The sequence below is a fragment of the Mustela nivalis genome (assembly GCF_964662115.1).
Source record: "Mustela nivalis genome assembly, chromosome: 5".
NCBI lineage: Eukaryota > Metazoa > Chordata > Mammalia > Carnivora > Mustelidae > Mustela > Mustela nivalis.
In genome coordinates, this window is record NC_139024.1 from 69999895 (window position 1) to 70014844 (window position 14950).

A 14950-nucleotide genomic window follows, 5' to 3' on the forward strand; every position below is an offset into this window, starting at 1 on the left:
TTACTGAGGTTATTATAAATCACAAGAAGTTTTAAGTAATGATTCATATAGAGACCTTGTAGACTTTGCTCAGTTTCTCAAAATGGTAACATTTTGCAAAACTACAGTATGAAATCACTCCTGATACACTAAATTTTGATAGTCTGACAAACTGTCTTCCAAAAATTCGGTATTGATTTTAAAAGGTGAGGAGTACTTCTAAATAAAAGTAAAAAATATATATATAAACTTCGCTTTTTCAAACATTACATTTTTTCTTTTATATTTTTGTGACTGTCATGTGACTGAAAATGTAGGAAAAGGATTACATAGAGAAGAAATGTACAGTGAGAAAGAAACAGAAAGGATAGGAGAAAAGAACACTTTAAACATACAAGAACATGGAAACATTTATTTAAATTATTCTTGTATCTCTTACTCAAAGGAGGTTGAAGAGGATGCCCGGTTTTTGAACACCAGCCCACGGGGTGAATGTCTGGAGAATCTGCATCTACCCAGTAATCATAGCAGCTGTTCCAGCCATCAAAGTGAACCTGGATGACAGATAGAAATTAACAATACAATTCAGGTCACGAAAATCCCTACAATAGAAGTTTTACCCACCATAACAATTTTCATTCTCTTCTAAATTATATAGTAGATTTAATACCAAATACATTTTTTTAAATTATTTAAATTACTTCATTTACACTATGAGGGGAAAAAAAGGCACTTTTGACTTATTTTTAAATTATCTGTCCATTAAGAAATGTCTTGCCAGGAGTACTTCTACAGGGATATTATTATATGTATCTTCCAACACTAGAACATCTTGAATACATAACATCTTCATATAAGCAACACCAAACACCCAGTAAATATGCCTTAAGTAACGAATACATCGGGGCAGGGACGGAGAAATGGGAGGGGGTAGTAGAGAGGCACAAGGGCTTTTCATCTAAATGTCAACTCTTCCAGAGGTAGCTAGAAAGTCTTTTTAAACAAATTCAACATCCTATTAGAAATACAACCAGTTTACAAAATATCTCTCCATCCAATGCATTTCTTTTTTTTTTTTAAAGATTTATTTATTTATTTATTTGACAGAGAGAGAGAGAGAGAGAGAGATCACAAGTAGGCAGAGAGGCAGGCAGAGAGAGAGGAGGAAGCAGGCTCCCTGCTGAGCAGAGAGCCCGATGCGGGACTCGATCCCAGGACTCTGAGATCATGACCTGAGCCGAAGGCAGCGGCTTAACCCACTGAGCCACCCAGGCGCCCCCATCCAATGCATTTCTAAAGAACATTTTTTTCTCATAAATAATTACAGTATCTCTCAAAAAGGTTTTATGTTGGTGCCACTGTTACTGACCACCATGTGGAAGGGCACCTGGTTCCCCAGCTAGGGTCACTAAGAATCAGCTAAGTAGCTTTTAATTATTACATATACTTTATCTTTTAGGATGGAAGATTTACCAAAAGGCTACAGATATTTTACTTTTACATTGTTTGCCAGCTACATCTCCTTAAGTCTGTGAATCCCTTACTCCTAACCAGACAACAGAGGCCAGATGGATGAAAAACGCAAACATTAAAAGCTGAACAACAAAAGTTCTAGAACAATGCATGAGTGAACATGTTTGTCATCTCAGAGTAGGATAACCTTTGTAAGCAAGATGCCAAACTCAAAAGCCGTGAAAGAATAGACTGTTCAATTGACCACATGAACATTAAAAACTTGAGAGTGGCAAATATTCTATAATGAGTGGCAAATACCACACACACAAAGAAGAAAGGCCCAGGAGAAACCCCCAAAATACATTTATTACATATGTAACAATGTACTTTGTTCCTTAATGTATATAGTTACCATATATTAACATAGTAAGATTAAAAACCCAATAGAAAGATGAAAAATAGATATAAATTGCTCATAAATAAGAAACTAAGTATAGTTAGTAAACATATAAGAAGATAATCTATTTCACTTATAAGCAAAACACTACAAATTAAAATCACAAGCTGTAGTTCTTTCAACCTGTCAAAAATGTGCCACTTGGGTGTTTCCTAGAGTTGGTGGGTATAAGAATAAAACGCTTTCTCTTGGACTGCTGATAGGAGTATTAATTAGCAAATACTTCTGGTATGTTATTTGCAATAACAATCACTTAAAATATATCACCCTTGACTTGATAATCTCAGTAACTCAACTCTTCATTTACAGTAGAAAACAACGTGGGTATCCACCGTTAGGGACTGGCTAGCTAAATTATGGTACATCTGTATGACAGAATAGTACAGAGCTGTTAAAGTACATATAGACAGGTTCAAAATAAAGTCCTTCACAATGAATCCACTTTCTCAAGCTGAAAATCAATAAATCCTAGAATCAAAGCCCACAGAATCCCATATCTGGAAGAAATCATAGGTATTATTTTAAAGAAGAGAAGAGATCACACAGCTAATTAGGAGAAGTTACAAAGCCTAAAATTCAAGGATCCAAATAAAATTACTCATCATTCACATGCATTGAATATAAAAGCAGCACTTACATAAAATTACCTAAGTCAAAGTAACCCCTTCTTTTCCTTTGATCAAAAACAATGCCCAATTAACAGTGAGAAGACATTCATGATAATTTTCTAAAAATACCAATTTATGCTATCAATGCTACCAATAAATGGACACACATAATTTAATGTTAAAGTAAGTTTGAAGTGTCCTAATTCTCAACTAATCAAGTGATTACCCTATTTTATTACACATGAAACGTCCCTGGATTCCTAAATTCCATTTATTTGACACTGGAATCAATGTTCACATAATGTATGTCTCATTTGTTATAAATGAACTCCTAAATTTTTTAAAATTTAGGCATCTTCCTATAGCAAACATACTCAATCCTAACAAATAAATGGTTCTCCACCCCTGCTACAGATCAGAATTTTCTCAATGATGAAAAGGAGAAAGAGATAAAGGGGGAAAAAAACAAACAAAATGTCTGAGCCTACCTAGGAGATTGTTAAACCACAGGTTTGGTTTTGCGCATACTTATGTTGTTTACTCAACGTCTAAGTTACTGAGGTGTGTGCTCAGAATTGAGACCCATGGATATTAACAAGTACATTACTGTACACCAATAGAGTCTCTGAAAGTCTTGATATCATAAATAAACAAAAGGGTTCTTTTTAAAGTTTCCTTACATATGTCTTTAAGAATGTTTATGGTAGATCTAGCATATCTGTTGATACCACAATGTGTCATAGTTTTCCATGAAACTGACTTAGCTTGGCAATGAGATGTTATCTACTAGGATTAATGTACTTTAGATACCATAGATAAGTCTAATACCACCTATAAACTAGACTGGTAGACAATCTGGAGAATTTTAGTAGTTTAAAGTTACAATTTCAGAGATAAAATTTAGTTTAGATATTATGAACAGAGGTAACAATAAAATTCTCTTTGATAGGTACCAAATATACTTAAAAATGCTATCTGAAAGTATATAAAAAATAATATATGCAAAAGTTAATACTAACCCGAATCAAAATTCTCATTCTAGAAGCCCACATGAAATAATTTTATTAATGTCTGTATAGTTTTATTTCATCTCTTGTAAATTCTACTACTTCAGTTGCTGGCATATTAAGAGGTTTTAAACAAACAAAAAAAAAAATCAGACACTTTAGTAACATTGTTATAGTTTTACTCTTGCTGGTGACTATTTTGAAAAGTAATCCAAAGTCTAACAAAGAACAAGAAAGGAAGATACACAAATGTGTAACATGAAATACTTAAAACTTTTACAAACCCAAAAGAGACATACAAAATATTTATAATACAAATGTTCCACTAGAAATACAATTATATATCAGCAATAATTCTAAATTTAATAAAAAAATCTAAGTAAAATAATATGAGGGGCATCTGGGCAGCTCACTCAGTTAAGTGTATGATTCTAGACTTAGGCTCAGGTCATGATCTCAACGTTGTGAGATCAAGGCCCAAGCTGGGCTCTATGCTGGACATAGAGCCTGCTTAAGCCTCCCTCTCCCTCTGCAAAGGTCTAAAGCCAGGAGGACAAATGGAGAAGTAAAGGGGCTGACAGTTGAGACGTGACAGTAACCAGCAACGTGAGTGGAGGGCAAACGAAGTTCGGAGTGCTGACCTACAGGATAGAGTGGTGAGGGGCTGCCTAGGCACCTTAGAACAGGACCAGAGCAAACCCATGTACCAGGCAGAACCCAAGAAGGACTCAATCTGGTGGCAGGAGGTAGGAGAACTCCTTTAGTGTGCTCCCCAATTCCCCCCACGATGGTGACTGCCCCTTCAACAACCCTGTCAGAGAGTAGAGGTTTACCTTGTAGAGAAATAAAATCACTAAGGCTCTGAATTCTAGAATAAATATCCCACGGCCATGGGTGGGACAGAAAGTAAGGAACTGAGCAAGAGCTGCACATACCAGCCCCTTCCTTCTCTCTATCTCGCCCAGCAGCCATCAGGAAGGAGACTGGCAGAAACTGGAAGGCTCCAGAGAAGGACTCAGGTGCCAAAAATGGGGATCTTCATGTGAAAAAGCTGGCTCTCTGCTTTCTTATCAAATGGTGAAATCTACTCGTCTCTAAGTCCCATCCATGAAAACAATTAACTTTTTAAGCATTTTTTCTTAAAGAATACAGCCAGTCAAGGACCTGACATTTGATCTGGCTGAAGAGAACTCCTGGCTCCTCACTGGGATCTGTGGCTACACTTGACGTTACCAGTCTCCAACAGAACAAACTGGATCCACCTTCCTGAACATTCCTTGACCCTGTGAAAGGTACAATCTGATCTTCTTTGTAAGATTACTTCTCTTTCTGCATCCTAGATTAAAAGGATTTGCTTCTGTACTTTTCTTCTGAAAAGTCTATATCTAATACAATCCCATCAGAAAACATTAATCTGCAAGTTTTCAGGGAAAAAAAAAGAGCATACTATTGAAGAATGAGGTGCCATATTCAGAAGAAATCACTCTATGATTTACGACAGACTTTTAATATTTCGAGTGTGTGCTGGGAGAAAGAACAGAGTTACAACATAGTAACTGTCAGTCACAAAGAAAAATTCTTGCATCAATTAAAGGAAAAAGACTGGATAAACATTGACAAAGACGCACAGCTGTTTTATTTGCATATTCCTATGGTCTGACTAATTACAGGACCTCATAAGTTAAATATCTGTCTACGTTTCCATCCAAGATATCTTAGAACAAAGACAAAACTCCACCAGAGTACACTCACTTTTATTCGGTGATCATCCGTGTCCGCAACTGTTGCTACTCTAATAAACATAGGATTTCTTTTGTCTATGACTTCAAGCTTCATTTTCTTCTGAAATCCATGTGGAGGTTTCTGCCATACAGAAAAGTTTACATGGTAAGATTCAGAGGAAGAGAAGGTGGGCTCCGTGTCACAAAGACAGCATAAGATGAGCTATTTACAGAATCAACCTTTTAACAAGTTCCTACAATAGCTTTGGACCTTTCCCTCCCTATCAAAAAGCACAATCCCAAATCACAGGGCCAAAACCTGAGGCAATAAAAACAGCCAGAGCACCCAAGCACAGGAGCAAAACAGAAAGCAAAAGATCTTAAGATAAAATTCAAAATGCTTCAGTTATGCAAGAAGTTTTTCTCATTAGTGAGAAGAAGGCTTCTTGGCAAAAATCAACAAGCATTTAAATAATTTACAGAAAAAGAGGGAAGAACTTTAAAGTGACAGAGAAGTGACACAGATTAGAAATGATCAGACCAAAAAGCAGATGTCTTTAAAAAAAGGAAAATTAGCCATCAAAACATACAAGATGGAATTCGTCCTGTAAAAACAGAAATGAGTAAGGAGGACCTTTGCTCCTAGACCTTAGCTACCTATGCCTCAGTCCTCAGCAGAAACCTGCAAACCTCGAAAAAAGTGGCAAGCTGCAGAAGGCAAGGTGACTGTTAATATTTGGCAAATTGCTTAACTTTTCTGAGCTTCACACCCCTGTTCTTTAAATTGGGTATAACAAAACAGTGGCTCTGAAAATTAAGTGTGAAAATTATGTAAAGGATAAAAAACAATCAATGCAAGGCAGCACCTGAAGGCCAAACTAGAGAAGTCATAGTTATCTCTTTGGTATCATTGTGACAGGAGACATGCAGGCAGATACTGATTTGATTTTATCCAGTTCAAAGTAAACTGCAATGCAAGTTCTTCTTTGTAACAGCTTCAGTTAAAGTCAGAGAGTCAGGTAAAAATTCTTAAGTAGGTCATAACTCTATTCATTTTTAAATCCTAAATTTACTATCAGATATGCTGTTTTTACATGGCTTTTCTTTATGTAATATGCTTTTTTCTTTCAAAAATTTTGATGTTCTTTTCTATATTTGGGCCCATACCTCTAATTAATTCTATCATTAAAAACTCTAGCAATTTATACGCAAGAAAATCACTTAAAGAAAAGTGAGGTTTATGACAGACTAATTATGCGACATTAAAATATTTTTAAAATACTTAATATAGTTTTCTTTAAATTCACAGAAAACTAGAAATTATAAAAGAAGCTTTTAGAAATAAAAATATTTTTAAATACATTTCATTACTTATTTTTCCCTAGCAAAGAAATGAGGTTTACTTTGAATCTTACCAAGTTATATGTAAGATGCAATGACTCCAGTTAGAAAGATACTATTAAAATAAGCAGGTGACCTTGTTTTTTGATAATTAAACATGCTGATTAATAGCAATAAAATGAAAAACAGCAACTCAGCTTGCCATAAACAAATCTAAAGGAACGGTTAAATACAATTTTCATTAGAAAATATCCTATCTTGTTTTGGTTTTTCAGAACATCTACCTGGAAAAATAGAAGTTTGCCATAAGACCACAACAACTCATTCCATACCAATTCAAGCAGAAATATTTTCCAAGGAGACAGGTCCAAAATGAAAGTATTTTCTGGATGCAAACAACAAAAACCCCAGTAATAACTTTGACTTTCAAAATTGTAAGAAGTCAAAAACATCTTCTATGGTCTTCTGTTTCCCTCCCTTTCCTCTTCTGGTTCACTTGTACTCTCTGTTTCTGTTCTTGAATTTCAATGAATGTACACCATTGCCAACACAAATTAATCAAATAGTGTAAAACAGATTAACTCACCACTTTGAAAGCTCTTGCAGGAGCAGGTAAAGAATTGGTTTCTTCTAAGTATTTATCCCAAGAAAAATGTTTCACATTTGGATAACCTAAGAAAGAAAAAAGTAAATCCTGTCAGGTTTCACCAAAATAATAGTGAGAACCACAAACTGACCTGTAAAATTAGGATATATTATTACTATAACCTAAGAAATTATGTTCCTATCCCACATAATCACTTTAAACTGAATAATACACTCAGAACTGTTTAATAACTATATTACTTTCATCTTGATCAAGACTCCTCTATTACCTTTTAAATGAAAATTTAAGATATACATATACATATAATTTATATCCTCAGGTAAGTCCTATATACAGATACACACAAACAAAAGTACCCTTTACTGTCCAATTCTACTAATCTAGGAAAATCTCATGTACATACAGACAATGCACAGTTGTTTGTTATGTGTCATATATATAATACATAGGGAATAGAAAGCACTTGTTAAGAAGAATGAGGCAGATTTACATACACTAATATGTGACATATTCCAGATATATCATCATATTATTAGGTCAAACAAACAAAAATCAAGTCATAGGTACGGTTTTTTTTTTTTTTTAAGGTTTATTTTATTTTTAGAGAGTGTGAATGTAGAGAGACGCAGTGAGGGAGGGAGAGGGAATGGGAGAGAGAATCCCAAGCAGACTACATGCTGAGCTCAGAGCCCTACAGCGCTGGGGGCTCCATCTCACAACCTTGAGTAAAACCAAGGATCGGGAAGCCCAACCAGCTGAGTCACCCAAGTGCCCCAGGTCATGGAACAGTGTTCGAAGAATATGTAGAAATAACTATTCCTCTTTCCTCTTGCCTCCTTTTGTTTCCTCCAGAGTCCAAAATCCATTAGGCAGGCATGAGCAGGAATTAACATAAAGAGGACTGGAAAAAATAGGTAAATATACTGAGATAAAAGAAGGCAGACTTCTTACCGACTGAAAAAAGAGGTATAAATAGACAAAGTAGGAAACTAGAATAAACTTAGGGGTCTTTGATATGAATTGGAGCTAAGGATATAAATTCATTGTTTTCAATGTCTAAATAGATATATAAATATACAGAATTTTAAAAAATATTTTTACATGAGTGTGTTTCCTAACTATGTCATCTGAGAGGACAGAAGTAGTATCATACCAGCAGCAAGGAGCACACCTACTTGTTCAGATTTTAGTTTGAATCAGGGAAAGTACAAAGTAAGCCTAGCTATACCAGAAAGTAGGAAGTTCTCAAAAAATGATTAGAACATGTCAAAGGACATAGTAACAGCTTAAAGGAATCCTACAGCCAAATGTGAGAAAATCTGGACATGGAAGTAAATAATACTGGTTAGAGATTATAACTCATTGATAAAAACAGTAATGTATGAGTCCATGCAGAGATAAATAAATTAACTGAAAGAATAAATGCAAAGATGAAAAAGTTATTTTTTATAGAAGAATATCAGCTAATTATGTACAAGGAATAGAAAATTAGCATTTAGCAGCTGTCAGAATAATAATTTGTACTAGAAATATCAACAGATGTTAAAACTAGTGAGTGATGCTGGGATGAAGTACAGGATATTTATACAATCTCAAATTATCTCTCCACAAAATACTTATTAATTAGAGAGGGAAAAAAATTATGTTAGTGAAGAAGCCTGGCAAACACCATCTTTTTTTTTTTTTAAGATTTTTAAAATTTATTTTAGAGAGAGTGTATATGTACACACAAGCAGGGGGAGGGGCAGAGGGAGAGAGAGAGAGAATCCTCAAGTAGACTCTGAATAGAGCAGAGAGCCCAATGCAGGGCTCAATCCCAGGACCCTGAGATCATGACCTGAGCCAAATCAAGACTTGGATGCTTAACCGACTAAGCCACCCAAATGCCCCTGGCAAACACCACCTTGATCAATTAATGTTAAAAAATCAAGGAATGAGACAAACTGACTTCGTATGCCACCTGAGAGGATGCAGTGCGCACACAGCACCGTTTCTGTGATATTCCTGCCCAAATATATAACCCGGATCTAATAAAGTGGAAATGCTAAGCATCTCCAAATTAAGCGGCATCCTACAAAATGACTAATCTGTGGGGCTCCTGGATGGCTCAGTTAGTTAAGTGTCTGACTTCAGCTCAGCTCATCATCTCAGGGGCCTGGAATCAGAGCCCCACATCAGGCTCCATGCTCAGCGGGGAGTCTATCTGTCCCTCGACCTCTCTCCTGGCTCATGCACTCACTCTGTTGCTCAAATAAATAAATTATACATAAAATCTTTAAAACACAACAACAAAATGACTAATCTGTAATCCTTAAACATACTTACATGAAAGTAAAAAAAAACATAACTGAAGGGGAGTAGAGGGATGTAACACCTGAGTGCAATGTCTGATCCTTTTAGAACAAATGACATCACTGATAAGACTGAGGAACTTGAATGGGTCTTTGGGTCAAGGGCATAGATGATTTCTACTATTCTTGTACCTTTTCTGTACCTTGAAGTTGTTTCAAAATAAAGGTTTAAGACTAAGTATTATGCAACCATATCTCTATGAATACAAATATTTTACAATATATTTTAAGGACCGTATCTTGCAAAATTTAAGTAATATTAAAGCTGACTGCACATGCATAGAAATCTGTATACAGAGAGGCAAAAAGATTCTTCTGGAGAGAGAGAGGGACAAACTCTTAAACTATTATGAGAGCGAACAGCCATTACCTCTATTTTCACTCTCAAGTTTTCAGAACAAGCATGTATTAATGTACAATTGGATAATTCAAAAGAAAATCATTTTAAAAGTCACCAAGACTTTAATTTTGGAAAAAGAACAGTAGACATGCAACATGTTTCAAAGAAAACATGAACATGGGGCGTCTAGCAGGGCAGCTGAGAGGACTGATCAAGGATGTGTCAAGGGTGGCCGAAGGGGCAGCTGCCTCTGGGGAGTGACTGGAATCCTTCTCACATAGCACATCAGAGATGCAGCCAGGAAGCTGCCCTGGGAGGAAAAAGGACGGGAGAAAGCGTATCTTTGTTGTCAGTGTTTGGTACTTTTGAACATGAAGTTCGGATTTTTAAAATTTGTCAAAAAGCTATGGCTTTTCTCTTCCACTAAGTTATAAAAGTCCACAGAAGGAGACCGATGACTTGGTTATCTGCCTCCCAATGTAAGTCAACAACAATGCCTGACACCAGCCCTTCCCACAGTACTTAAGCCAGTGCTGTGAAGACATAACGAGGAACCTCCCTTCACTGGTTCTCTTGTCAGATCTCTGATTATGACCAAAAAGGTGGGGAAGAAAGAAAAAAATGGATCAAGACTAAATTGGGCAATCTAAAAGAATCCTCCAGGCAACTCAGATGCTAACAGTGGCACACAGGTAACTATGCCATCAGCATTCCCCGGCTCCTAACACTACGTAAGCCGTGGGACACAGGAGAGCCATCCGGGAAAAATCTTCCGGGCAGCTCGACAGTTGAGCCATGAAACCGTTAATATCTTGCTTTAACACTTCATTGTTTATGCTAATGCCCTTTCATCTTCAAGACAGCTCCATAAATCAGTAAAGGACAGGGGCTTTTGTCCCTTCACACAGGAGAAAAGTCAGAAAGCAGAAAAGACTCATCTCAGCCATCCCTAGCATGACAGAAGTGGTCCCCTGGGTGAGTAAATGATCAGAGACTAAGGCATGGTACCGAGGAACTGGAGACAACCTGCAATCAGCTGTTGGAACGAAATGAGACAAGTACTGGAAGCTCCAAGCTGAGTCTTTGCTGCCATCAACATCCACAAATCAGCTCTAAGCAAACTAAGCAGCTATCCTTTGCCTGTGACAACAGAAGTTGTCATCACTCACACAAGTACCCATAAGTAACCACACACACACAAGACAGTGACACTTTCCACCAGCCGATACCCCTGCCTTTTCACCCAGGTGGCTCCTTCGAAAGGCATATGCTTGGAAACCTGCTGTCTTGATTATGCACACGAAAATAAACTCAACGTGACCGAGGACAGCGAGCCCATTTGTCAGCCTTACACCATTCACTCTCAAACTGGCGTGAGGAAGCGGAGAGGGGGCCACAGGGCTGGAAGCAGACACTGAAGTATCTATATAGCACAGAGAACAGAGAAGAGGTACTACCAGCAAAAAGGTGCAAAATCAATTTTGGAAACAACAACCCAATAGAAAAAGGAAAAGTGAGTATGTGAGTTCTGAGCCAGGTTATTAAAAAAAAAAAAAAAAAAAAAACAACAACAACAACAAAAAAAACCCTGAATCCTCAAGTTCTCACTTAAACGTGAGCACTGTGCGTTTCTCAGAACGGACTCACATGTGGGTCAAGGCTCCATCCACAGTGCTGTCCCCTATGCCCATTTCTCTATGTTCATTAAAGCTTTAGACAATTCACTTCTGTGGTTAGACGATATATTTCAATGTAGATTAATGCAAGGTCTAGAAATGAATTTCAACTTGAGAAATAAAAGACCTTTTAAAAGAAGAACTTGGGGCACCTGAGTGGCTCAGTGGGTTAAGTGCCTGCCTTCAGTTCTGGTCGTGATCTCAGGGCCCTGGGGCTGAGCCCCCACAAGCTCCCTGCTCAGCAGGGAGTCTGCTTCTCCCTCTCCCTGTGTCCTTTCCCCCCCCAGTCCACACGTATGTATGTGCTCTCTCTCTAATAAATAAACTCTTTTAAAAAATTTTAAAAAATTGGGACGCCTGGGTGGCTCAGTTGGTTAAGCAGCTGCCTTCGGCTCAGGTCATGATCCCAGCGTCCTGGGATCGAGTCCCACATCGGGCTCCTTGCTCCGCAGGGAGCCTGCTTCTCCCTCTGACTCTGCCTTCCACTCTGTCTGCCTGTGCTCACTCGCTCGCTCTCTCTCTGACAAATAAATAAATAAAATCTTAAAAAAAAAAAAAAATTTTAAAAAATAAAAATAAAAGAACTTATCTTCCAAAGAAGACAACCTTTGATACTCTGTTATGGACTAAACCAATGTATATACTTCCAGACTGGAGGTCAGCAAACTGCCACTTGCAGGCCAGCTGCCTGTTCTTTGCAAATGAAGTTTTACTCAGACGTAACTACGTTCATTCGTTTCTATATCATTTAGGGCTGCTAAAACTGAATCGAGTAGTTATGACAGAGATCATATGGCCTACAAAGTCATAAATATGTTCTATCTGGCCCTTTATGGAAAAAGTTTGCAGACTCCTGATGCATATGAAAAATAATATTAGACAATAAGGGGCACCTGGTGGCTCAGTCGGTTAAGCGTCTGCCTTTGCCTCAGGTCATGATCCCAGGATCCTGGGATTGAGCCCTGCATCAGGTTTCCTGCTCGGCAGGGAGCCTGCTCCTCCCTCTGCCTGCTGTTCCCCCTGATTCTGATTTCTCTCTGAGAGATAAGTAGATAAAATCTTTTAAAAAATAGCAGACACATAATAAATACAAACCTGGTGGAGTAATAAGTGTTCTTCTATGTTCTTTACACCAACCAACTGGATGAATATGTGGACTTGATGCTTCACACCTGTAGTTATATAAACCACAAAACTGTAATTACCAGGATAAATTCTCAGATACAAGTAAATGTGTACATAAATAATCATATACACAAGCAAGCTAAAATTATTCAGCATCTGTAAGGACAAACATGTAAAAAGCAGGAAGCTTGATCACCCTCAAAAAGCAAAGCGTACTATTTCTATCATCTGTCACAATGGCAGAGACCAGGCATTAAGACGGGGTAGCCCCTTCCTATTCTCACTCTCTTCTCCCCTCTGCCATCTTTCCTTCAGTCAAGCTTGTATTTTCATAAGACTCTTCAGCAGCATGCATTATGTGGCATCTGAGTCCTTGCTCCTGATCAAACCTGTTCTATGTACTCGCGAACTTAACGTGCAACATTCATTTGCTCCCTCATTCATTTTAAACACTGAGCAGTTACAATGCATCAGACACTAGCACAGACAAGGAGGATACAGTAGCACATAAAACATGTACAAAGTTCCTGCCTCCGCAGGATCTTCAGTATACCGGGAAGAGACAAGAAATAAATTAATAAAATATGTACTCTGGAGGCAGAACACTATGTGGACAGGAAGTGGAAGAAAGAGGCAGAGAGCAAAAATGGAAAAACCCTTTATACAGTAGAGTCAAAGGGGCTTCTCAAATAAGGTGACACCTAAAGAAAGTGAAGAAAGAGAACTGCGCCACTCAAATGCATAAGAAAAAAGCCATTTCAGACAGAAGGAACAGCAAGTAACAAGGCTATGAATTGGGAGTCTCAGGGCTATGTCAGGAATAGACTGAGGAAAGCAGAGAATAGGCAATAAAATCAGGAAGGGTCTTTAGGCATGATAAGGTCTTGGGATCTTACTCAGAGTAAAATGATGTTCACTAAAATATCATGCATGGGGTTTTAGGCAGAAGAGTGGCATAATCTAATTTATGTTTTGAAGTAATTATTCTGATTGCTTGGCAGACAATTAAGCACACTGGAAATGAGATGAGGCTCTTAGAATGCCTTTTCCAGAGTTGATGAGGGTGACCTGGACCAAAGTGCTGCTGGTAAAGGTAATAAGAAGTGATCATGTTTTTAGGTCTATACTTTAAAGAAAAAACCAACAGAATATGCTGGTGCATTTGATACAGAATGTGAGTGATGTGAAGAAGTCAAAAACATTCCAAGGTCTAGGGCATGGGCCATAGGAAGAATGCAGAACCATTTCCCGAGATGGGAAGACTGCAGATATGGTCTTTAGCATTGCGAATGGTGAAGAGTTTTGTTATCAACATATGTTTGACAAATAGGTTAAGAAGTCAAAGAGATAATGAGCACAAAAATCTGGAGTTCAAAGACAAGATCAAGGGTAAAAACACAAATGTGAAAGTGAGTCATCAGCATTTCGGATGATATTTAAAGTCATGAACAGAGACGAGGCCATCTGGTCAATGAATACAGAGAGAGAATAGAAGAGGTAGGAGGGAAAGACGTTCATGAAGAGATGTCTAGAAAATAAGTGAAGGGAAGAAAGAAAGAAGTCAATGCTGAGTCAAAATCAAAGAAGAGAAGAAACCAGAATTGATCACTGGATTTACCAATGTAAAGGTCTTTAGCATTCTTGACAAGGGTGTTCTGGTGGAATTGGGGATAAGAAAGGACAGACACTATGGAGTGTTATGCCTCCATCAGAAAGGATGAATACCCATCTTTTGTAGCAACATGGACGGGACTGGAAGAGATTATGCTGAGTGAAGTAAGTCAAGCAGAGAGAGTCAATTTATGGTTTCACTTATTTTGTGGAGCATAACAAATAGCATGGAGGACAAGGGGAGATGGAGAGGAGAAGGGAGTTGAGGTAAATTGGAAGGGGAGTTGAACCATGAGAGACTATGGGCTCTGAAAAACAATCTGAGCGGTTTGAAGGGGCGGGGGTAGGAGGTCTGGGGAACCACGGGTATTGGAGAGGGCACGGATTGCACAGAGCACTGGGTATGGTGCAAAAATAATGAATACTGTTACGCTGAAAATAAATTAAAAAAAAAAAGAAATTGCCATGAAAATTTGGGAAAAAAATTGGAAAAAATTGGAAAAAAATTGGAAAAAAAAATACCCAGGAGGGGAAAAAAAAAATGAAAGGACAGAAACTGGAATAGGGAGGGTTGGTTTTTTAAAAAGTATTTATCTATTTTAGGTGGGGAGATGGGGAGGAGCACAGGGTGAAGGAGGGAGAGAGATACTCGAGCAGACTGCGCTGAGCACA

The 14950-nt window shown here is 37.7% G+C and overlaps 1 protein-coding gene across 9 annotated transcripts in view; it reads right to left on the reverse strand.

The window, feature by feature from the left end:
- The window catches only part of L3MBTL3 (L3MBTL histone methyl-lysine binding protein 3), a 112431-nt gene that overhangs the window by 42125 nt on the left and 55356 nt on the right, over nt 1-14950 (reverse strand). For all 9 annotated transcript variants that reach the window (XM_082731205.1, XM_082731197.1, XM_082731200.1 and 6 more), the window contains 4 exons: nt 12638-12714; nt 7155-7240; nt 5259-5369; nt 419-533 (listed from right to left, as the gene is read on the reverse strand). In XM_082731205.1, the coding sequence (XP_082587331.1) occupies nt 419-533; nt 5259-5369; nt 7155-7240; nt 12638-12714 (389 nt within the window). The remainder of the gene's footprint in view (nt 1-418; nt 534-5258; nt 5370-7154; nt 7241-12637; nt 12715-14950) is intronic.